The following is a 26,110-nucleotide window of genomic DNA, read 5'->3' as shown; positions in this document are numbered from 1 at the left end:
GAAAAATTGGGACCAATTAGACTTTCAAGTAAATTGAAAGCTATTGTAGTAGAAAATTTGAAAATTAAATACATGTAATTCTTTCCTTCCTTATTATAGGCACATACATGCATGTATTCACACATACCTCTCTACCTCTGGCTTCAGGTTTTTAGATGCAATCACAGCCTGAAGAGTAAATTGGTAGCTAAATTTACATTTCAGGCTTTTCAAGAAAATGTAAAGCTCAATAAAAATGTGTCTCTGATAAACCCCTTTAAATAGTGGAGATTGTATTTTAAAAGACTGGGGTTTTAATTTAATGGGAAGTAGTATTAAATACTGGCATTGTAGTTTTTCTTCTTGAAGAAATGGTTTCCTTAAACTGGTTTCTAAAGGATTTCATATTCTTTTTCCTCCAATGGTAAAACTTTTTAAGCTGCTAGCATATAAAAAAATAGCCATAAAAAAGCTGCTAGCATATAAAAAAATAGCCATAATCATTTTATTAAGTATAAGTGTCATCATTTTTCAAAATAATGTTTTCCAAATGTCCTATGAAACATGTTTACAGTACCTGGAGAGAAAAGAAATTCTGGAGGGTTTCTACAAATCTTAGCAACTGCTGACCATTGCCCTAGTGTGTGATACTGTCATTAACTGACCTGAGTTGTGAATTGAGTTATACTGTATTTCCCTTCTTGCATTCATTAGTTCTTGCTATCCATTTGTTTCAGTTTCTGAAAACCTACATATACCACAAGTTTCTTAGCTCTAGGTTCTTGGAGATTTAGGATAATAATCTTCAAATATATAGACTCAGTAACATAAGGCCAGTGTTGTTGATTGTGATTATTATTTTTTTTTTACCACCAACTCAAGCATTATCTATCTGATCCAAGTGAAGTAGAGCCACAGTTTTTAGCAATATAGTTTTATTTATTTTAAAAATATTTTGTTTATTTGTTCATGAGAGACACACAGAGAGAGGCAGAGACATAGGCAGAGGGAGAAGCAGGCTCCCTGCAGGGAGCCTGATGTGGGACTTGATCCTGGGACCTTGGATCATGCCCTGGGCCAAAGGCAGACGCTCAACCGCTGAGCCATCCAGGCGTCCCAGCAGTATAGTTTTAGAAGGACATTTACAGTCAGATTTTGTTTGAACACTTAGCTTACACTTTGGTTGAAAGTGTATCAAAGGTAGCTTCTCTGTGCATTTACAGAATTGTCAAAAGATGAAGGATTTTTTTCCATTACTACATTCATTAAAAATGAAGGACATGGAAAAAGGTTTTAGTTTCCTTGTTCTTTCCAGGCTGCATCTATTAATTGAGACTGTAATTTATATATTGTAGAGGAAACATATTAGTAGGTATATTTCCATAATTTGGGGATATATAAACTATATGAAGTTAGAAAAAAATAATGCTTTGCAATATTTTTTATGGTGATATTGATCGTTGTGGTTTGGACAGTAGCTTAGATCATGTTACCATAATATTTTGAATCAAAACATTTCATCATTGTAAAGTACAAATACACATGCCTCTAAAACCTCACAGAATGTCAGGGAATAATGTCTTGGGACTTTTCTAAAGAGACACCAGTTATAATTTGTATCTAGGTTTCAAGGAGAAGTGAATTTAACATCTGTTGGTTATGAGTAAGAAAATGAGCTATGTAAAATTTAATGGATAATAGATTATGTTGAAGAGAATCACAAATATGCTCCACATGCTCTGAAAAAGTATTTAATTGACCTCATATATCAATATACTTGCCATTGTTGATGATCACTCATTATCCTAGTGAATAAGTACTTCTGGAAAGTGTACTTCCAGCTTGGATATCGAGTAAGCTGTACAATTCCAATTGGCATTAACAGAATATATCACTAATTCTAGGGATCCTGCTTTGGGATATGTCCCCAAACTTTAGCTGCTTCTGCTTTTGCTATCTTTAAGTTGCTCACTGACTTCACTATAAAGAAATAAAGGGTTTTAACTCTAATGATTAATAAATGTCAATTAGATTAAGAAAAAAAAAAGAAATAAGGGAATTAATGTGTGGATATATCAAATAGAGTAGAATATTTTAAGTTTTTCATTTCTCTACAACAATATACTAAGGTAGAGGTTTCAATATATTACCTTTTATCTTACCAATTAAAGGTGGAATCCTAGAATAAAAAGAGAGAAAACTAAAGTTGTAGAATTGCTTTTCTAGATTTATAAGTAGAGAACTTAATTTGCTTTGGTTTCAATTTCATTCTTTGTAAAAATATTGAAAGGAATGATCTTAAAAACTTTTAATTTTGACATAAAACTCTTCATTGTTATTTATTTACCTATTTGAATATGCCTGTAAATGTACTGAAACAATTCATTTGAATGACCATTTAATACTTTCAAAATGTCACTTAGCAGGGATATGTAAAGTTTAATGCATTGAGAAAAATTTAATTTATATGAAACTAATTTCTTAATATGGAAATAATGTGAAATTCAGTAAACTTCACTAGAGCAAATTCTGCTTTTGTACTTATAATTTATTGTAGATTTTTAATTGTAATTTGAATCTTCAATAAGTAAAAATAGCTAAAGATTTAAATTTTTTGGTGGTAGAAAAAAATATTAGATAAAGTCATATAACATCTTCCTGATACAGATTTGCTCATTTAGCTGATAGTCTTGGATTGAGGGTAGAACTATTAAGGTCTTAGTTTAAAAGGCAGTTCAGTAATTGAGTATAAAACTAAATATACTGTTTTGTGTAGTGTTCAACTGTGATGATTTTTAAAATATGCTGTTAGAGTAAAGCCTACACTCTTTTTTTTAGGATTTTATTTTTGTCTTGAACTCTTTGGCAATAATTTTAAAAATGTATTATAATAATACTTTATAGTTTTTTCAGTTATGCTAAATGAAATGGACAGGAGCAAACTTTTAAACTAAGATGTATTGCTACTCAAACTGTTAATAGAGTTCAGTTTTTTGGTCAAATTTTCTGTCAAATCTATGAATCTACATTTTTCTCTTTTTATTTCAGGCATTCCTCGGGTTATCCAATGTAAATTTAGACTTCCTCTGAAATTAATCTGTCTACCAGGTCAGCCTTCAAAAACTGCAAGCCACAAACTAACTATTGATACCAACAAATCTCCAGTTAGTCTTCTCAGTCTCTTTCCAGGTAGGACTTTTGAAGTAACATGCCTGTAACATCAGAAATGTTAAGAATTCAGAATGGAATCCTTCATCAGCAGGTAATGATAGGGTAATTATCAGATAATTGTTAAGTCAGAATATAAAAATGCCTCAAAGATTTTTCTCTCTTGTTTGCCTGTTCAAAGGCAAATAGCTTATATCAACAAGGTAATAAGGTATACCTTTTAAGTTTGATTAAAATTATTATAATCATTATTTTGCTTCAGTATTCAGAAATGAAAACATCAAATGTTTCTTTTTAGACTGGAATTTTTTGCTTGGAATGTAAATATTTATTATTCATCTTTATTTTAGGTTTTTGACTATGTACCTTTTTAAAGTATATTCTATGCCCATAAAAAGTAATCTTATAAGTAGATGCTCTTTGTGGTTTTGCTTTCTCCATCAGCTGGAGGGGGCGATTGTTCAGTTCTCTGGCTCTGATCCTTTAGAAAGGGCTTTGTATATAAAGCTTGAATATCACAGTGAATTTGGGGGTAATTTGTGAAGGTGTGACTTTCTCCAGGTGTCAGCTTTTCTTTCTGAGTAGCTTAGAAAAGAGAGGTGTTGATTGGATAAGACATCTTTAGTAGCCAGGTTTCTAATGTGTAGCATCTATTAACTTTACTGTGTTGGGGTGGAATTAAAAAAAAAATCTTGGAATTAAATCAGCCTTTTTAAATCCCTCATTAAAAATTGGCACTGTTGACTATGATATGCATCCTCATTCTGGCATTAGTGGATAGGATTTAGAATACAAAGAGTATTTTCCACAAGGTTTAGAAATTTATGGTAAGTCAACTTTTGTGTTATTAACTACTTAAAGTGCTTAAAATTTATTTTTCATTAATTTGAAGTGTTTAAAAAGCTTTATTTATATCTAGCTCAATGAAAAATCTCCGAAGTTAAATAATCTTTATTACAATTAATCTGTTCTTTAGTTTTAATTGAATTTGGATACACACACACACATTGTTAGCAATGTTTTGTAATGTTTGGTGTCTTTATCTTTTCCCTTCCCTTTTCTTTTTTTCTCAGTTTTCTCAGAAAACATCTGGGTTATAAAAAAGGCAGAAAGAGTCACTATCCTTACAACATCTTATGCAAATGTATTAGTTCCTTGGGTCCCCTATACTGTCCTGGGAATATTTGGAAATTGCATGTTGGACTCTGAGTTTATTGGTACCTTTGAAAAATGTTTAAGACCCTGGCTTCTGAGTTGGTGATCTTTACTGTGGGTGGATGAAAACCCACAGAGATTGAATAAAAATGGATGCTTTTAACCAGAGAGGTAATCTCTGTAAGATATAGATTAGATGGGAAGAACTAAGGAAAGCTTAGATAACTCATCCATTTTCCTACTGATTTTGGGCTAATTGTTTTAATGTCACAGATATTTTAGGCTTAGCAGCATATATTTGCTTCTTACTCACTTAATAAATGGGACTCAATGACAAGTTTTAGAAAAATTTCCCCAAGATCCAATGTGTATGATTTAGCAGGTTCTATTTTGGAGTTCTTGGATGTGTATTCATATTGGACATGATGGAATCCTGTAATTATTTAAAATAAGTATTCTTGGTACTTTTTCACCTTTTACTTCTTGAGATTGCTTTTCCCTCTTGATGTATATAAGACTTGGTATGTTGATGTCAAGTAAACTTGCTATTGCAAATTATTTTTTAACTGAAGTAAACAAAATTGATGATCTTCATAGAGAAAAAATAAAGCTAGCTGTAAGCTACATCTCTTCCTATTTATTTATTTCAGTTCTTTGTTCTGAGAAAATATAGGTGTATTTAAAATAACTTTTAATTTTTCTTATTACAAAAGAAATGTGAAATTTGAAAATGGACAACCAAAAGGAAAAACAAAAATTCCTGGTAATTCTACCATCCAGCAATATCTGCTTATGTTCATTACATTTTCCTAATCATTATAAAAAATATCTTTCATTACCCCCAAAGGATTTTACTTTGCATAATGCTGTGAAGTGTCTTTCTATATAATTAGATATTTTATTATATGATTTTAAGGATTGCATAGTATCCTATCATAAATCCATGCTATAAGGTCATTTGGCCGGCATTATGGTTTTTTTTTTTTTTCAGCATTATTTTTTTGACATAAATATTATTTTCAGTTTGTTAATATTGTAAATATATTGTAGCAGTACTTCTCCAAATTTATTATTATTTCTTTGATGAATATCTAAAAGTGGAATTATAGAGTGAAATAAAGGATAAGAGTATTTTAAAAGCTTTTGAAAATATGTCAAACTGACTAAGCAAAGGGCCCTATCAGTTACCCTATCAGCAGTATTCAAATAGAGGTATCTAGTACCCCAAATCCTTGCCTTTAGAGAATATTATAATTATAAAAAGCTTTAATATGCTTAATGGCTATATATTTACTTATGTATATATAGATATCTGGAGTGCTATTGGCTAAATGTTTCTTAAGTACTAAAGATACAGATATAGGGCAGCCCCAGTGGCGCAGCGGTTTAGCGCTGCCTGCAGCCCAGGGCGTGATCTGGAGACCCTGGATCGAGTCCCACGTCAGGCTCTCTGCATGGAGCCTGCCTCTCCCTCTGCCTGTGTCTCTGCCTCTCTCTCTGCATCTCTATGAATAAATAAATAAAATCTTAAAAAAAATAAAGATACAGATATAATACATACATATATATGTATGTATATATATGTGTTTGTTTATATAGATATATATTCTTCCCGCCCTCCATATAAAGTGAGGTCCAGAAATGGGCAGTGGAATCTGGTGTAGTGGTTTATGAATGTTATCAAAGACCCGCTTTTTTCTTTCTTTGCACTGTGCCTTTTCTAGTGTGTTGATTGGCCCATGACCATAAACTGCTTCCAATTCAGTCATCATAACTGATTACAAGTTATGAGGTAAAGAAAAGAGACAGCTATAACAATGACTATAACTTTTATCAGAAAGGCATGTTTCCATAATCTTAGGAAATTTCTACTGGGGTCTCAATAGCCACAATAGTGTTGCATAGCCTCCTGTAGCTGTAAAGGAGACTGGGAACTAATAGACAGGGACTAAGGGAAAAGGGGAATAGATGTTAAATTAGCTGACATTCAGAATATGCTGTGATACCAGTAATTTTACACAAAAACTTTACTTACATGGAATAACAAATAGCATGCCATTTATGCTACTCAAATATATGGTTATCTTTCTTTGTTAATAAATTTATATTTTAATGATACACAATATTCCTTTGTTTGGAGGTACCATGTATATAATTTTTTTTTAAATTTTGTACTTCTCCGTTTCTCTATAGAGATTCTTTGAAGACAAATGACTGAGTTAGAGTATGCATACTTGAAAACTTTATTTAGATGCCATCCTTCCTTCCAGTATAACCATATCAGGTTATGTGACCAATATCATGGTTCATACTAAGGGTGTAGCAGATGGATTTTAGAAATTTTTGACATAGTTGGGTGAAAAATGACATTTGCATTTCTAAATTAAACAGACATTTTGTAATTTTCATTAACTACTTGTATTTTTTTTACTTTTATTCTTTTTTAACATATAAGGTTTACATTTATACATAGTAAAATTTAAGATTTAATTATGTTAATTGCTTTCTTTATAGTTTCAAGTATTGTGTTGTGCTTAGAATGGCCCCTATTTATTAAGATTAAAAGATACTTAGTTATATTTTCTTCTGGTACATTTTAATATACTATTTAATTCTCAAACATATCTCTAGTATATATTTTTTGCTTAAAAAATAAAAACTGGGGCACCTAGGTGGCTCAGTGGTTGAGTGTCTGCCTTTGGCTCAGGTTATGATCCTAGGGTCCTAGAATTGAGTCCTATGTCGAGCTCCCCATAGGGAACCTGCTTCTCCCTCTGCCTGTGTCTCTGCCTCTCTCTCTCTCTGTCTCTCATGAATAAATAAATAAAATCTAAAAAAACCCCAAACTTTATTGGGGGGTATCTAGGTGGCTCAGTTGGTTAAGTGACTCTTGGTTTTGGCTCAGCCCACCTGGGGCTCCACTCTGAAGTCTGCTTAAGATTCTTTCCTGTTCCCTTTCCCTCTCCCTCTGCTCTTACCCGCTCCCCCCTTGCACGTATTTCTACTCTCTTCAGTTTATTCCATTGATCTGTTTGTCTTAGCCCACTAGTATTGCTATATATCAATAGCATAATGTCTTAATTACTATCAATATGTGTATCCAGAAGTCAGGGAGTATAATTTTTTCAACTTCATTCTTCAATTTTCAGTGTTCTCTTGGATATTCTAGATCCTTTGCATTTTCATATGAATCTTAGAATCCATTTACCAGTTTTTAAAAAAATTCCTGTTGGGATTTTGATTGGAATTGGGATTGCATTAAGTCTGTTGATCAATTTGGGGAGAAAGAGCATTTAACAATATTGGGCATGGCAAAATTTACTCTTTTATTCTAGTTTCTTAGGATGAAAGTAGAGACCTTCCATTTATTTAGGGCTTATTTCATTTTTCTCAGTGAGGGTTTCTAGTTTTCAATGTACAGGTCATAGAAATCTTTTGTCAGATTTATCCCTAAGTATTTAATATATTTTGATGCTATTCCAAATTATATTGTTTTATTTCAGTTTCAAATAGTGCTTTTCTAGTACAGGCATACCTCATTTTATTGTGCTTTGAATTATTGCGCTTTGCAGATATTGCCTTTTTTACAAACTGAAAGTTTGTGGCAACCGTGGGTCAAGCAGGTCTATTGGCACTATTTTTCCAACAGTATTTACACACTTCATGTCTCTGTGTCACATTTTGGTGAATGAAAATTTTTATTATTATATTTATTATGATGATGTATGATCAGTGATCTTTGATGTTACTATTATAGTAACCATGAACCACACCTATAAATGTTGTGTGTGTTCTGACTGGCCATTCCCCCGTCTCTGTGTCTTTCCTCAGGTCTACCTATTTCATGAGACATAGCAGCATTTAAATTAGGAGTTTTAATAACCCTACAATGGCCTCTACATGTTCAAGTGAAAGTCTCATGTCTCTCACTTTAAACCAAAAATCAGAAATGATTAAGCTTAAGGAGGAAGGCAGTCACAAAAGCAGAGATAGGTCAAAAGCTAGGCCTTTTGCACCAAATGGGTAGCTACGTTGTGAATGCAAAGGAAAAGTTCTTGAAGAAAAATTAAAAGTCTACTTCAGTAAATACATGAATGATAAGAAAGTGAAACATCTTTATTGCTGGTATGGAGAAACTTTGAGTGGTCTGGATAGAGGATCAAACCAGCTATAACATTCCCGTAAGCCAAAACTTAATCTGGGGCAAGTTAACCCTCTTCCATTCTATGAAGGCTGAGAGAGATGAGGGGCAGCAGAAGAAAAGTTTGATTTAGCAGAGGTTAGTTCATGAGATTTAAGGAAAGAAGTCATCTCCATAATATATATGTGCAAAGTGGAAGCAGCAAGGGCTGATGTAGAACTGCAGCAAGTTTTCCAGAAGAACTAGCAAAGATAATTAATAAAGGGGGCTATACTAAACAAGTGATTTTCAGTGTAGATGAGACAGCCTTCTATTGGACAAAGATGTCATCTAGGACTTTTATAGCTAGAGAGGAGAAGTCAGTGCCTGGCTTCAAAGTTTCATAAGACAGGCTGACTCTTGTTCGGGGCTAATGCACCTAGTGATTAAGTTGAAGCCAGTGTTTACTTACTGTTCCAAAGATCCTAGGACCCTTAAGAATTCTGCTAAGTCTACTGTACCTGTGTTCTATGCATGGAACAAAAAAGCCTGGATGACAGCACATCTCTTTACAACATGGTTAACTTAATATTTTAAGCCCACTGTTGAGAACTACTGCTCAGAAAAAAATTCCTTTGAAAAAATATTACTGCTTATTAACAGTGCACCTGGTCACCTAAGAGCTCTAATGGAGATGGACAATGAGATTAATATTTTTTTGTGCCTAACACAATATTTGTTCTGCAGCCATCAATCAAAGAGTCCTTTCACCTTTCAAGTCTTATTATTTAAAAAAATACATTTCTTGGGGCACATGGGTAGCTCAGTTGGTTAGCGTCTACCTTTTGCTCAGTGTCCTGGGATCAGTCCCCACATCAGGCTCCCTGCTCAGTGGGGAGTCTGCTTCTACCTCCCCCTGCTCATGTGCTTTCTCATTCTCTCTCTCTCCATTTCTCTCCCTCCCTTCCTCTTTCTCAAATAAATACATAAAATCTTTTTTTAAAAAAAGTAAAGAAAAATACATTTCTTAAGGCTGTAGCTGCTATAGAGAGTGATTTCTCTGATGGATCTGGGAGAAGTTGAAAACCTTCTGGAAAGAATTCACTATTCCAGAACAATTATGATACCTATAAAGAGGTCAAGATACCGACTTGAGCAGCAGTTTAGAACAAGTTGATTCCAGCCCTCATGGGTGACTTGCAGAGGTTGAAGACTTCAATGAAGAAAGTAACTGCAGATGTAGTAGTAATAGCAAGAGAAAACTAGAATTAGAAGTGGAGCCTGAAGATGTGGCTGAATTGTGGCAATCTCAAAATAAAGAGATCATAAGGGATGAAAAGTTGCTTCTTATTGATTAGCAAAGAAAGTGGTTTCTTGAGATGAAATCTGTTCCTGGTGAAGATGTTGTGAAGATTGTTGAAATGATAACAAAGGATTTAAAATATTACACAAAATTACTTGATAAAGCGGAGAGAGAGTTTGAGAGGATTGACTCCAATTTTGAAAGAAATTCTATCGTGGGTAAAAATTCTATCAAGCAACATCACATGCTACAGAGAAATCTTTTGTGAAAGGATGTGACAGCCTTCATTGTTGTCTTTTTAAGAAATTGTCACAGCTGTCCAAACCTTCAGCAGCCTGGTTGGTCAGTCAACAGCCATCAACACTGAGGCAAGACCCTCCACCAGCAGAAAGTCAAGACTTACTAAAAGCTCAAATGATGTTTAGCATTTTTTAGCAATCAGATATTTTTAATTAAGGTATATACATTGTGTTTTTAGACATAATGTTATTGCACAATTAGTAGGCTATAGTATATAAATTTTATATACTTTCAAAAATTTCATTTGACTTGCTTTATTGCAATATTCTGTGTACTATGGTGGTTTGGAACCAGGCCCACAGTATCTGTGAGATATGCCTATACATAGGAACACAACTGGTTTTTGTGTATCGATCTTGTATCATGCAACACATTGTTAAACTGCTTATGGGTCCTATTAGCCTTTTTGTATATTTATTCAGATTTTCTGCATAAAGCTTGTTATCTGCAAATGAAAACAATTTTACTTCTTCCTTTCCAATCTAGAGATCTGTTTGTTTCTTGCTAGCTTTTTATCTTGGCTAGAACCTTTGGGACAATGTTGAATAGAAATGGCAAGACTGGATATTCAGGCTTTCACCATTAAGTGTGTTTAGAAGCTGTTCTACACCATTTGAGGAAGTTCCCTTCTATACCAAGTTTGCTGAAAGTTTGTTTTATATTGTTTTTTTCAATGCTTTTTCTGCATCATTTGAGATATTTATATCACTTTCTTCTTTAGGCTGTTTATAGGTGGATTACACTGATATATTTTTTTGACTTTTAAAATTAAAAAAATTATTTTTATTTTTTAAAGATCCTATTTATTTATTTGAGAGGGAGAGGAGAGATCACAAACAGTGGGGAGAGGCAGAAGGAGAAGGAGAAGCAGGCTCCCTGCTGAGCAAGGAGCCCAATGAGGGGCTTGATCCCAGGAGATCATGACTGGAGCTGAAGGCAGATGCTTAACTGACTAAGCCACCCAGGTTCCCCTTGCCTTTTCTTAAAGTATAGTTGACACAATTAGTTTCAGGTGTACAAGATGGTGATTCAACAACTTTATATATTATGCTATGTTCATAAGTGTGTACATTGATTAATTTTTGGATGTTAGCATAATTGTGCATTTTTTAGATAAATCACATTAAAATTTGTGTTATCCTTTCAACATACTATTTGGTTCAATTTGCTAGAATTAGTTTAGAATTTTTACATCTGTATTCATGAGGGATATTAATCTATAATTTTATTTCTTTTTTAAGAAAGGTTTATTTACTTGAGAGAGAGAGAGAGCTAGAGCACACATGCAAGTGGGAGCAAGAGAGAGAAGAAGAGAATCTCAAGCAGACTCCCTGCTGAGTAGAGAGCCTGATGCGAGGCTCATTCTCAAGGCCCTGAAATCATGACCTGGGCCAAAATCAAGAGTGGGATGCTTAACTGACCTGAGTTATCCAGGCACCCTGATCTATAATTTTATTTCTATGCAATTATGTGTCATTACTGTGGAGTTTAAAGAATGAGTTGGGAGATACTTTCTTCTTTTCAAATTTTTTTGAAGAGTGTGTAGATCTGGTATTATTTCTTGCTTAATATTTGGTAGAATTTACCAGACACCTAAGTCTTCACCATGAGATATATATATTTTTTTAAATACAAATTCAATCTCTTCAGAAGATAGAAGACTATTCAGGTTATCTATTTCGTATTGTGAGTGAGCCTTGTTAGTTTATGTCTTTCAAGAAATGTGTCCATTTCATCTGAATTGTTGATTTTATTGGATAAGATTGTTCATAATATTTCTATATTATTCTTTTAATATCTGTAGTGATGACAGCTCACTCATTAATTGTAGTGGTAGGGGTGCCTGGGTGGCCCAGTTGATTAAGTGTCCGGCCTGATTTTGGCTCAGGTCATGATCTCAGGGCCAGGAGAATGAGCCCCACTTTGGGCCCCATGCTGGGCATGGAGCCTGCTTAAGATTCTCTCTCTCTTTCCTTCTGTCCCTCCCCTGCTCTCTCTCTCTTAAAAAAAAATAGTATTGGTAAGTTGTGTCTTTTTTTTTCCTACCTGATCTAATGATGAGAATTTTATCTGTTTTATCTGTCTTTTCAAAAAAATAGCTTTTGGTTTTATTAATTTTTTTTTCATTTTTTATTCTTTGTTTTCTTCTGGTTTTCCTTTCTTCTGCTTACTTTGGGTTTCATTTACTCTTTTTCTAGTTTCTTAAGGTGAGAGCAGTGGTTATTCTTTTTAAAATGTAGTTGGTTAATATAGAATTTCCTTTAAGTACTGCTTTAATTGCATCCTGTGAATTATAAAATGTTGTGTTTTCATTTTCATTCAGTTTAAAACACTTTTAAACTTCCCCTTTCATTTCTTTTTTGACCTCAGTGTTATTTAGAGGTATGGTATATAGTTTCCAAACACTTGGGGAGTGTCCACAGATCTTTCTGTTATTGACTTGTAACTCAATTTCATTGTGGTAGGAGAGCATACTTTGTATGATTTTAATCCTCTTAAGTTTATTGATACTTATTTAAAGTCTGATCTTATAAATGTTAGGGCTGTGTTTACAAATGTTCTGCATGCATTTGGAAATAATGGATTTTCTGCCGTAGTGGGGTGGGATTTTACATGATGTCAGTTAAAGCAAGTTTTCTGTTAGTATTTTTAATCTTCCATATTCTTACTAATTTTCTGTTTGCTTGTGTCATTTATTGAGACTAGGGTGTTGGAATCTCTAGCTGTAAAATATCTATTTCTCTTTTTGTGTATCTGTTAGTTTTGCTTCAGTTTATTTTATTTTATTTTATTTTATTTTATTTTATTTTATTTTATTTTATATTTTGTTATTTTATTTATTTATTTTATTTATGATAGTCACACAGAGAGAGAGAGAGAGAGGCAGAGACACAGGCAGAGAGAGAAGCAGGCTCCGTGCACCGGGAGCCTGACGTGGGACTCAATCCTGGGTCTCCAGGATCGCGCCATGGGCCAAAGGCAGGCGCCAAACTGCTGCGCCACCCAGGGTTCCCTGCTTCAGTTATTTTAAGGCTTTGTTTTAGGTGCGTAAAAGTTTAGGATTGTTATATTTTCTTGATTATAGTGAAATGTTCCTTTATCTTTGTTAATATTCTTTGCTCTGAAATCTATTTGGGGTGTGTGTGTGTGTGTGTTTGTGTGTGTATCCCAACTTCCTTTTGCCTGGTGTTACAAGAGTTGTATATTTTCTTCTTTTACTTTTATTTACATCTTTATGTTTAAAGTAGGTTTCTTATAATTAGCATATAATTGGGTCTTGCCTTTTTAAATCCAATCTGAAAGTATCTGCCTTTCGATGGGGTGTTTAGACCATTGACTTTTAATATGATTATTGGTATTATTAGTTTTAAATGGTTGCTCTCTCATTTTTATTTGCTCCATTTTTTTGTTTTGTCTTTTCTTCATACTTTGAATTCAGTATATTTTTTGACTCCATTTTATCTCTTTAGTTTTATTATTCAGTATTATACCTAGTGTTATTTTAGTTGTTTCTTTGACCAATAGCAATGTGTAAAGCAATGTTTTATAGCAGTTTTTCTCAATCTTTTTTTTATTACTGCTCCCCCAAAAGCCTTTTTTAGATAACTTTTTCCTAATTAGCTCCTCCATAAATTTTTAATAGCACAGATATCCTGTATATCTGTTCATATACTATATGAGTATCTATTTTTATAGATTAAATGAGTAATATTTTTTGAGGTACATGAATCAGTTTTTGCCCCCTTAGAGGCAATATTTCCCCATTAAAAATGCATGGATGCATGGTACAGTGTACATATTTAGCTTATACATATTCTATCTTTAGGTGATATTATAGTGCTTCACATATAGTATAAGAATCATACAATATTCTACTTCCATTTCTCCTCTTTCAGCCTTTGTGCTATTGTTGTCTTATATTTTATATCCACATATTTTATAATTCATTGTTAGGAATTTTGCTTTAAATAGTTGATTATCTTTTAAAGAGAGATTAATAATAAGGATAATAGTATTATATATTTACTCATAGAATTGCCTTTTCTACTGCTCTTCATTCCTTTATGCAGAACCAGATATCCATCTGGTATCATTTACTTTTTTTTTTAAAAAAATTCTTCTTTAACATTTCTGTTAGTGCAGAGATACTGATTTTTTTCCAGCTTTTGTATGTCTGAAACAATATTTTTCTCATCTTTTTGAAAGATATTTTTATTGAGTAAAGAATTGCAGGTTGACAGTTTTTCTTTCAGTGTTTTAAAGATTGCTCCATTGTTTTTTGCCATTTCATTAGCAAGACATATTAGATTCTTCTGTATGTAACTTGCCTTTTTCCTTTGGCTGCTTTTAAGATTTTTTTTTTTTTTAAGAAGTTTAATTTTGATGTTCCTTGGTATCCTTTCTTTCCTTCCTTCCTTCCTTCCTTCCTTCCTTCCTTCCTTCCTTCCTTCCTTCCTTCCTTTCTTTCTTTCTTTCTTTCTTTCTTTCTTTCTTTCTTTCTTTCTTCTTTTTTTTTTTTTTTTTTAGATTTGTTTATTTGAGAGAGGGAGAGAGAGCATGAGCACGAGTTGGGGAAGGGACAAAGAGAGAATCTTCAAGCAGACTCCCTGCCCTAAGTCTGGAACCTGACCTGTGGCTTGATCTCACTGCCCATGAAATCATGAACTGAGCACCACTAGTTTTGTTTTTATTTTTCTTATGCTTGGGGTTTGTAAAGATTTTTTGATCTGTAGTTTATAATTTTCATTCAGTTTGCAAATGTTTTGGCCATTATTTTTTCAAATATTTTTTCTCTCTTTGTAGCACTCTCCTCTCTGATACTCTGCCTTGTGAACTTTTGATACTTTAGCCTTCCCAGACTCCCGACTCTGTCTCCTCAGCTTGAGCGCAATGCCTGGGTTTCCCCTCCCTGTGTTGCAGCTTGAAATTTTCTCTAGGCAATAGGCTGGGCAATCATAGGACTAATTTTGTTCTTTGTCAGGGATCACTGTTGTTCATTTCCTGATCTCCAGTATCTTCAAAAACCTTTCATATGTTTTGTTCCATTTTTTAGTTGTTATAAGTAGAAGGGTAAATTTGGCCCTGGTTTCTTCATCTTGGTCTGAAGTGAAAGTCTTCAGTGTTGTAATTTTTATTTGTTTTTGAGTCAGGGTTCATTGCAATTTCTGATATGAATTTTTCAATACCTCTTTTTCTATAGGTTTCACTCTTTCTCTCTTTAATTTGCAGTTGATTTATTAAAGAATAAGATGATTTTTCCTGTGAGTTTCCTGCACTTTGAATTTTGTTGTTTACATCCCTGTGATGGTTAATATTTTCTCTGTCCACTTTATTGCCTGTTGACTGGTAGTTGCATCTAAAGGTATTAGAGTCAGGATTGATTATTTTAGCCACACTACTTCCATGGATTGGTGGTATATACTTTCAGCAGGGAGTACATATTATCCATTTCTCTCTCTCTCTCTCTCTTTTTGTATGGTAACGATCATTGATTTTAATGCTGAGATCCTTTAAATGTATTGAAGTTGAAAAATGATGACATGGATTTCTTTCAAGTTTTCTTCAATATTTTGCTATATTATTTCTATGGAGATAACTTTCCCCTTACCTACTCTTGGCTGTGTGGTACAGTTTGAAAGGATCATCTGAATAAATGTTTGTTTTTTTTGTCTTACTGATTTTAATTTAATTTAATTTTTTAAAGACATTATTTATTTGTTCATGAGAGACACAGAGAGAGAGGAAGAGGCATAGGCAGAGAGAGAAGCAGGCTTCCCGTGAGGAGCCAGAAGTGGGACTTGATCTCAGGACCCCGGGATCATGCCCTGAGCCAAAGGCAGACACTTAACCTCTGAGCCACCAGGTGGCTTATTTTTTTAAAATAATGAGTTGATTCTCTAGAAGCCTCCATTAGTAAGCACTTGGCCTTGTTTCTGGTATCAATATGAACACATGCCATTAAGTTTTTTTGATGTGTTTCACTTTTTTTGATACTCAAATATTTTCTCTCTGGCTGGTAATCTCTTTAAGTTGGCTTTTACTTCATTCTACTCTATTAGTCACTGATAGTTTCCTTGCTTTCTGGTGTTACAGATATTTTAGGTTAATCTTGTATATTTCCTGCCTCAAACCTAGAATGAACCAGGTAGAAGGAAGGAAATTAAATGATCTCAGAGTGTTACTATGAGGGAGATATTTAAGCAATTGGGAATTACCATGGAAACCAGCTTATGTATTTTAATTCATACATGGGCTTTAAACACGACTGGTGACATAAAAAATACTTGTCATCAACGAAACTTCCTATTTCAAACATTGTTTTTCTTCGCAGTTATATAAGGTGATTTTTTTTTCTTTTCTTTGTAGGCTTTGCCAATCAGTCAGAAGATGATCAGGTGAATATAATGGGTTTTCGCTTCTTAGGAGGTTCCCGAGTTACTCTTCTTGCTTCAAAAACCTCTCGTAAGTAAAACCATGGTATTATTTCTTTTGGGATTTTCTGTTGAGGACACTACATCACAGGTCATCATCACATCAAGGATTTCTGCAAAGGGTGTGTTTAGTTAGATATTGAAAACTAATGGCCCTGGTATTAAGTATTTAGAACATAAAAGTTATGAAAATAAGATCCTGTTTTATTAAAGATATGTAACTTTGATTTTGGGCATTAGAGTTTGAGAGAGCAATTGAAGAATTGAAAATATTGTTGAGATACGTATATGACGAACTAGGTTTTAGAAACTTCTAGAAACTGGAATTAATTTGTGTGTTTATGTATATTCATATATCCAGAAGTGTGAATAGCTTTTGCTGACACTAATCTCAGTAGGATGAAAAATAGTAATTAGGTATTCAAGTTTGAATTTCAGATGTAAGTCTTCACTGATTTGGTTGCTTCACATGAGAATAATAATTGAAAGTACTCAATGTAAAACTCACTTCTGATGTTTGTGGGGTATTGAAGTTGCTAAACTCATCAAGTTATATACATCTACATGGAAATAAAGTTAAATATTATTAAAGTAGTGTTTAACAAATTTTAGGAACGCTAGGAGGGGGTTTGGATGAATAAATGCATATATTGAAATTTATATGTTAAAAAAGTTTGAGAACACTCCAATTTTAAAATCTCTGTAGTTTGTAAAATGGGTTTCCACTTTAAACTTTATGTATTTGCAGTTTTACTTGGTTATTTCTTGCATGATCAGAAGATACAGTAAAATAAGGACATATCCCTTTTGAAAAATGAAGGTGTTAGCAGGAGGGATATAAACACATCCTTATTTTAGAAACTAACAATGTTACAGTTCTGGAATGTATAGATTGGTGGCTGGTGAAATAGACTTGGATACAACTAAAAATTATAGAATAAGACATAGAAATTAAAGATAATTCTTAAAAGAATGAGCAGATTCTGTACTTTTCATGGTCTTTTTGATTGGTCATGATTGCAGTACTTTTTGCATTGGCACCATTTTCTTTTGTTCAGTTTTAATCTTCAGTTGGATGATGGAATTATTTTAGTACATTTCTCTTTGTTAAACTGTTCTCTTTAAACTAAAAAATTGTTGCCAATTCTTTGGGAAATTGTACACACATATTTGACTTCAGTTGATGGTGCTGCGTGATGAATCTCCAATGGAGATTACTAAAAAAATGCAAAATGTGGGATCCCTGGGTGGCTCAGTGGTTGAGTGTCTGCCTTTGGCTCAGGGCATGATCCCGGGTCTGGGGATCGAGTCCCACATCAGGGTACCTGCGAGGAGCCTGCTTCTCTCTCTGCGTATGTCTCTGCTTCTCTCTCTCTTATGAATAAATAAATAAATCTTAAAAAAAAAATGCAAAATGTTATTCTTGGTCCCACATAAGTGGGAATAACTTATGTGCTAATTTGTTCTTTTATAGATAAGGTGATTCTTAGAGTGCTGCTATTGCCCATGATTTCACCAAATATCCAGATATATGGCAGTGCCTTCATATAGCCACAGTATGGGCAGACAGGCTAAGTAATGGAATAGAATAGGACTTTTTAAATAAGGAACCAAATGAGTTATGTAAACTGAAACCTGAAGGCAGCTATTACAAGTCCCTGAAGGTTTTTTTGGCTTCAGTGACATACAGAATTCTACCTAGGAGATGTCCCTGGTGATAAATGGAGGTAGGTATGAAGAGTAGTTTTCTGGGGCTGAGGCAAATGTTGGTGCTCCCTTCTACTGTATCAGAGTGTTTATCTCCAAAAAGGAATGAAGTAATTTGTACCCAGTATGTGTTTGGCATCTTTATTTTTTTTGTAAAAGGCACATAGTTTTTGGTCTAGAAATCTGAATTAATAGAAAAAGCCTACATATGGAAAGAACTCAGTATTTCTTTCCTAGTAAACAGGTGCTTTGTAAGTCATATAGAGTTGTGTTTGGATATTGGGTAGTATTTTCTGTGGGCTCCACATATTCATCTCTTTTTAAAACCTGCCTGATAATTAACCAGGCCTTAAAGTGTGCTGATGGTAATGTTAGTTCAATCTTCTGATTAGTTATAGATCAGCCAAAGTAGACAAGAGAAAAGCGAATGTAGCTCATTGTCTAAAATACGAAATCACATTCTCTGGGGGAACTGAAACGTTTTTATTTTTAGAAAATAGAGTAGTGCTTCAGTGTAATTAGAGTTTATTCTGTGAATTTTGGAAAAACAAAGCTTTGAAAATACTTAGGAGAAATACTCTTTGCTAGAAAAATTTCTAAGAATGATTTCCAGAGTCCTAAATTGAAAATAATAAGATGGATGATGGCTTTGTTTGTTACCTTGATTGTAGTGATAGTTTGATGAGTATCTGCACATGTCCAGATTAACCAAATTGTATACATTAAATATATGCAGCTTTTTTGTCTATCACTTATACCTCTGTAAAGTTGTTATAAAAATAATGTCAAGTTTTATAAGATCAAATGTTTCTATAATCAGAATTGTAAATATTTGTACATGAAGTTTGATTATTTTGACTGATTTTAGTACACTGGGATTTCAGAAGGAATATACTATTGCCTAAATATGCCACTTTCTTATGCACCATTTCCAGTAACTTATTCCCTCATAAAACAAACACTGCCATCTCTCTCTCCTTCCTCCCTCCTACTTCTTTATCTCTATATTTTTCTTGGTGTTTTTTATTCTGTTTTTGTTGTTTTGTTTTTTAAATTTATTTATTTGAGAAAGAGAGAAAGAGTGTGTGTGCACGCACACAAGCTGGGGGGCAGTGTGCAGAGAGAGGGAGACAATCTTTAGCAGATACCCCGCTGAGCATGGAGTCTGACTCGGGGCTCTATCTTAGGACCCTGAGATTGTGACCCAAGCTGAAATCAAGAGCCAGATATTCAACCAACTAAGCCATCCAGGTGCCCCTCTGTTTCTATTTTGTCTTTATCTCTATAATGTCTTTTTGTACCTTGCCTTATTTACTTGTTTCTTAAAAGATCAAACATAGTTAATAAAAGTTTCTAAAATATGAAAGGTGAAAATAAATAGAAACAAAAAATAAGAGCAGGAAATTTATAAAGATATGAATAAGATTAACACTCAGAAACATATATTGTACAGTTGATAGGGTGCAGACTCAAAGTAATAAGATGACATTTTAGTTCCAGTTTTTAAAATGTTCAAAGAATAAAATCAAGTAAGTTGTTTAGGAGATGCATAGCCATTACTGATGCTGAGTCCCGAATGAAATTTTTCTGAATTCACAAGGACAACTTCTTCAGTAATGTCTCTTTAGCTTATTTTTATAATTATAATGTTATATAATTACAATTTATAAGTAACAAGTTTCATAGAGATTTAAAAATAGTCATGAACTCAATTTACTAAACATAATACTGTCTCAGCTCAAATTAGTGCAGCCTGAGCAGCAGTTTAATCCAAGGATAAATTGAGAGTATCTAGTGTTGCAAGTTTTTAGTATCTGGTATTTTCACTAAGAATTAGACAACCAAACTCAGTAATTCAGAAATTCGAGATATATTGGAAAGAGTTGTGGGTTTTGTTTTGTTTTAAAATGAGCACAATAAGAACATGCTTCAATAATAGTTGATAAGATGAAATTCAGTCGGAGAGGCTAATGATCAAGAAAAAGAAGGGGACTCACAAAGCAATGAAGTCCTTGAGAAGGAGAAAGGATGTGAATTGTAGAGCATGGGGACAGGGTAGATTGAAGGATAGGCCTTTGTAAGTTTACTGTGACAGGGGGTATTGGATATAGATTCAGAGAGATTCTGTAGATTTGTTGGTGGGAAGATAAAGGAACTTTGATGGTGTCTATATTTGAAAAAAACATTTGACATTGGTATTTTGGAAAATAAGAAAGCAAACTCATGAAAGGATAAGGTAATGCTGAGTACCCATTTGAAGTTTCAGATCCTGAATTTTGAAGTGAAACCAAGACATCCTTAGATTTTCTCTGGCAGTGATTTGTTTATTAGCATCCAAGCAACTAAAGTCAAGGTTGAGACTTTGAAACAGATAATTGGAAGCAAAATATTTTTGTGAGAATGATTATAATAATCAACTACCAAATCTAAGCTGGTAAGAAGAGAAATAAAGATTAGAGAAAACTCATACGTGGTGAAAAATTAATGGGTTCAATGGATCACAAGTTTTAAGATTGAAGAAGTAGCATAGTGAGAGTTCTAGAACAAGTGAGCTAGAGTAAGAAAAGGTGGTAGTCAGAGAATGAATGAGATATTGATGTTAGAGTTCAGAGGAACTGCAGATTCTGATAAAGACAGGGTTATCAGACAAGGTGTGACCTTGGGGAGGGCATTGTGAAGATGCAAGAAGACCAATGGAGGCAGGGCTTTCAAGGAAATGTATTACAGTTATGGTTATTAAAGGAGCCTGTTTGATGTGAGCACAATAAGTGAGAAAAAGAAGCACTTTCAGATACATTATTGTGAAATTTTTAAAAAGCTACACAAGAAAGATAAATCAAGAAAGCATTTTAACTTATAAGCAAAATCTTTGGATATTAGAGGACAATGGAAAAATTTCCTAAAGATCTGAAGGAAATGATATTCAAGTTAGAATTTTGTGCCTTGCTAAACTGATAGCTAGTTAGCAATGAATACTGAGTAAACCTGTATTTTCAGTGTCACAAGTAGGGCTAAGCAATTCTAAATAGTAAACTTATGTAGCTTCAGGTGGGCCTTTGGAAAATGGGAAAGATAGTTAATACACTGAACATTTCAATATGCTGAAAGATTTTTACATACTGGAAAGAGCAATTGAATTAAGATCAAGTGTAAAAGTCATTTGCTTGTCTGTTTTGATTATCTTGCTTTCAGATATAATGAAAAAATTATAGTCCTGTATATGAATAAAGGTTGGGTCTTGAAAAAGGTTTTCTTTTTACACCTGCCCAAAAGAAAGCATATGTGATCTTGAACTGTGTTAACCAAAATATTTTTAGAACAAGGAAAGTAAGACTGTTGCTCTTTTTCATCTGAGTAGACCATACCTTTGTTCATTTTTTATTCAGTAGACATATTAGATATAAAGACTGTCATGGCTCCTGTGGAGCTCTTGGACTAATGGGAGAGACAAGCAGAGAACCGATAATAGAATGTTTGGTATGCTAACAGAAGTACCCTTTAGGTGCAATTAGAACCCAAAGGAATGAGGTTCCATGAGATTTTATGTGTAAAGGATCTTGAAGAATGAATAGGAGATTATTAGGTGGATGGCATTTCAGAAAGAGGAGAAGGTTATTAAAGCATGGAGTTTTAGAGGTCAGTTTTATTCTGTGCCTGGAAGTTCATGTAGTAGGGGCTCTGTGAGAGGTCTTTTTTTTTTTTAATTTTTTACTTATTTTTTTAAAGTAGGCTCCATGCCCAGTGTGGAACCCATTGCAGGGCTTGAACTTACAGCCCTGAGAGCAAGACCTGAACTGAGATCAAGAGTTGGAAGCCTAACTGATTGAGCCACTCAGGTGCCCTTGTCCTTAAATGAGACTAAGAATTTAGAGACAAATGTAGTGATCAAATCTGATGTATAGAGTGATTTATCAATATAGCATTACTGTTGATATTTATCTTAGAACTTCTTAGCAGTATTACCAAGGGGCAATGGGAATATTAAATAAATCCAGATTGGGGATGCCTGGGTGTCTCAGTGGTTGAGCATCTGCCTTTGGCTCAGGTCGTGATCCCAGGGTCCTGGTGTCGAGTCCCGCATCATGCTCCCCGCAGGGAGCTTGCTTCTCTCTCTGCCTATCTCTGCTTCTCTCTCTGTGTCTCTCATGAATAAATAAATAGAATCTTAAAAAAAAAATCCAGATTGGAATAAGCTTCTTGAGAAGTAAATATAGAGAAATCATCCATAGTTTCTACTAATATTGAAGAAGTTGTAGTTTTGGAATATTATATTAATATCTACTGAAATTGTTTATATTATTTCCTCCAACTTTTTGGTTTAAAAAGCATTCATCTGCTTATCTATCACATTTTAAAATTTCCAAATAGCATAAATTACATTTATGCTATGTTTATGATATGAATACAAACATTATTTATTTCGATGAACTTCAGATGTCTGACATGAATAGAGACTGACGTGATACATTTTTTTGTGCCCTGTTTAGTTAAATATATTATTTTCTCCATTTGTAGTAGAGTGGAATGGCAATTGACTGGGCTCCAATTATCCAAATTTATTTCATTTGGAGGCTGAAATGGTTATTTCCACTGAGCTGCTATTACAAGATGCAAAGGAAAAGAGATAAAAAAAATAAATTGAATGTTCATTTTGGCAGCTACTTTAATTACGAATATTGTAAGGGTGTATTTTAAAATACAACTTTCTTCTTTCATGTTATATTATAAATAGAAATTTTTATTCCTCCTTTCCATGAAATGTATACTCTGGAAAGTCTCCAGGGCAATATTAACCATCTTGGAGTACTAATACTGGGAAAATGCTTAATAATAAAAATAATGCCTTATAAATCTTTGACTCACTAATTCTTGTTGATTTTTGGTAATCTGAAAAAAAATCAACTTAAAATATTGTGTTTGTATTTCTAAATCTTATGTTTAATTGTAAAATTTTTCATTGCAAAAATTTTAGTTTTCCTTTCTCCTGAATGTGTTGATAAAAGTGAGAAAATAATTGAAGCCCAAATTTTAAAGTTACAGAAAATCACACCTATTTAAATGTTTATTATGGTTTTTACATTTCTGTTATTTGGTGACATTCCTGTACTATACTTGGTCACAGTAGAGTTCTGTCTTAGTCCATTTGGGCTATTATAACTAAACACCATAGATTTTGTACAACAGTAATTTATTTCTCACAGTTCTTGAGACTTCAAAGTCCGAAATCAGGTGCCAGTAGATTGGGTGTCTGATGTGGAACTACATCCTGGTTCACAGATGCCTGTGTTTTTGCTATGTCCTCACAATTCAGAAGGGGCAAGTTTCTTTTAGAAGGTCACTAATTCTATTCACGAGGGCTCCACCCTCATGACCTAATCACCAAGAGGCCCCATTTCCAAGTACCGTTGTCTTGGATCTTAGGATTTAACATGTGAATTTTGAAGGGAACACAAAATCAGTCTATGGCAAGTACCTGTTGGGTACTTTTTACTAATTTTATTTATGTTTGAGTTTTTCATTGAGCTTTTGATTGTTCACTTGTTTTACTCTATACTTTTTGTACCAGACAGTTTAAAGTTTTACAATCAATATTTTTTGAACATCTGATTTTGTTTGGTCTAAATTTAAAAAACAAAGGAAAATTGCATTTGTATAGATCTTTTCCATAGAGTATTATATTTGATCTTCATACTAACCTGTGAGGTATGTTTTATTTTCCCATTTGTGTACATGGAAAATTTGAAGATTCGATCATTTATTTGTACTGAAGTCATAAATTTAAAAATTTACTCAATTTTAAGTTTTGACCAGAGGATAAGACTAGAGAAACAGGATTTTCCTCCTAACATGATGCCTTTAATATTACTACATATGCCACCACCATCTATGACCTGGACCATGGTTTTAATGTCCTAACTGTAAGTCTATTCTTGCCCCTTTCTAATTCATTTTCTACTTGGCAGCTGTTATAATAAAAACAAAGAAACAAGTAATCACAGATTATATCCTACCACTCTCTAGCTTGAAATCCTTTGTATTTATAGTAATACCCTCCTGCTTTTCTTTTCATTTCCTTTCTTTTCCTTTTCCTTTTCTTTTTTAGAGGGACACAAATTTGGGTGTTTTTATTGTATTGAAACCTATGATAAGAAACATAGGGAAAAGAACTATACTCTATAGCTTGCTACTGTGACCACATACCTTTGGAATTAAATTTGAAAATGTTAAATAGTTGATGTAGAAAACTACAATAAGGCAGTGGAAATCATATTTATATTTCAAAAAAACCTTTGTCCTTTTTGCTTGGATAATCATGTCAGAGTTAGTGATAATTCACATAGATTTAGCTGGCAATTATGTGTTAATGAGCATTTTCCTTAATTATTTTTTCTCTCTTAGAACGATATCGCATTCAGAGTGAACAATTTGAAGATCTTTGGCTCATAACAAATGAACTTATTATCCGCCTTCAAGAATACTTTGAAAAACAGGGAATCAAAGATTTTGCCTGTTCTTTTTCTGGATCTATGCCCCTTCAAGAATATTTTGAGTTGATTGATCATCATTTTGAGGTGTGTATGATCATAAGTCATATTATCTGTAATTTTTCAATGTATGAAAGAGAAAGAGATGCTACAGAGGAAAGAATTCTAGTATACTTGCTATTAGGTAGAGTGTTTCACGTAGTTATTTTATGTGGATGGTAGATTTTGTGTATCTGTTCCTGCCCTCTTGCCTAGTTTGTGATCATTTGCAGACATTAACTCAGTGGCTGCCTGGAGCTAAGCATGTGGTCTGGCTTCAGAACAGAGTTGATTTAATTCTCCCACATGAGGACTTAAACTTTGACCCCAATAACCCAGTGTTAAAACTATTTGAGCTTATCGGCAGCCGTTTGGCTAACTAATTCTAGCAGGCCATAAATGAGGTGTGATTATAAAGTAAAGTGATTTTTCCTTTTCTTTTTTAACAAGCACACCAGAACTTCTGCATCTGAATGAGGGCTAACCACATAAAATATTCTTCAGTATCTGGCACAGTGGGCACTTAGTAATGCTGAATGATTAAATGTCTCAACAAATAAGATCTGACAGTGACTGGGTTGCCTGAATATGTTTGCATTTCTTCTGTGGAAGAGCCTGTGTTAGATTGTCCTGAGTATCATCATAATATAAAATTTTCATTCCTTGAAGATTGATTTGTTTGGAAAAAAGTCAAGAGTCATGTTTTGTAAATAAATCGGACAATGACAGTCATTGTTTTAAAAAATCTCATGTGTTAAAAAAAAATTCATCAGGTTCTACTTACTTATTTGCCCATAAATATACTGTGTAGACAATTAAAGGGTGGGGGGAGGATTTCAAAAGGATTTTGAATGTTATTCAAGGAAGAATTGGTTCTCTAGTATAACTACTTTTTAAGGAATCAATAGGTTTTTGCATCTTAGTTTATAAACTATGATGTGTGAGTGTGTGCGTGATAGAGAAAGACAGAGAATATGTTATGTGAATATTCCATAATGTTCAATCCCTTGGACATCCTAAGAACATTGACTCTAACCTATAAAAACTTCTTCTTTTGTATAGTGTGAACATAAAGGGAAAATTTCAGTACATATAGTCACAAATAGCATGTCATTATCAAATAAATTGAACTTACTTGAGTTCTCTTTCATCTATGCTGATAGTATTTTATAGGGCAGTATGCTTTTGGCCAAATTATGGGACCAAAATTGACAGTTTGAGGAATATATTTAGGTATTTTAAGGATTGAGAACCTTTGCAGTCCTCTAGGATATATTTTTAAAAATTCCTGCTTCACTGTGCAAAACTGGGATCTAGTGATTTATAGAAGGAAGAGCCTACAAAAAGACTATAGTAATTATATATCTGTAATATTTAAAGCACAAAATATTAGATTCTGATTGACTGACTGTAAGATTGACAT

General features: G+C 33.4%; 1 protein-coding gene across 19 annotated transcripts in view; it reads left to right on the top strand.

Annotated features, from left to right (window-relative positions):
• Positions 1-26,110, top strand: part of BBS9 (Bardet-Biedl syndrome 9) — a 431,432-nt gene that overhangs the window by 204,030 nt on the left and 201,292 nt on the right. For all 19 annotated transcript variants that reach the window (XR_013356572.1, XM_077856234.1, XM_077856239.1 and 16 more), the window contains 3 exons: positions 3,028-3,168; positions 16,392-16,487; positions 24,563-24,735. Coding sequence is in view for 18 of the 19 variants with exons in the window: in XM_077856234.1 (XP_077712360.1) it covers positions 3,028-3,168; positions 16,392-16,487; positions 24,563-24,735 (410 nt within the window). In the remaining variant the exon portion in view is untranslated. The remainder of the gene's footprint in view (positions 1-3,027; positions 3,169-16,391; positions 16,488-24,562; positions 24,736-26,110) is intronic.

Source organism: Canis aureus, chromosome 18 (genome assembly GCF_053574225.1).
Source record: "Canis aureus isolate CA01 chromosome 18, VMU_Caureus_v.1.0, whole genome shotgun sequence".
Lineage (NCBI taxonomy): Eukaryota > Metazoa > Chordata > Mammalia > Carnivora > Canidae > Canis > Canis aureus.
The sequence above is the reverse complement of the archived record's forward strand: the minus strand, read 5'-3'. Positions and strand labels throughout refer to the sequence as shown.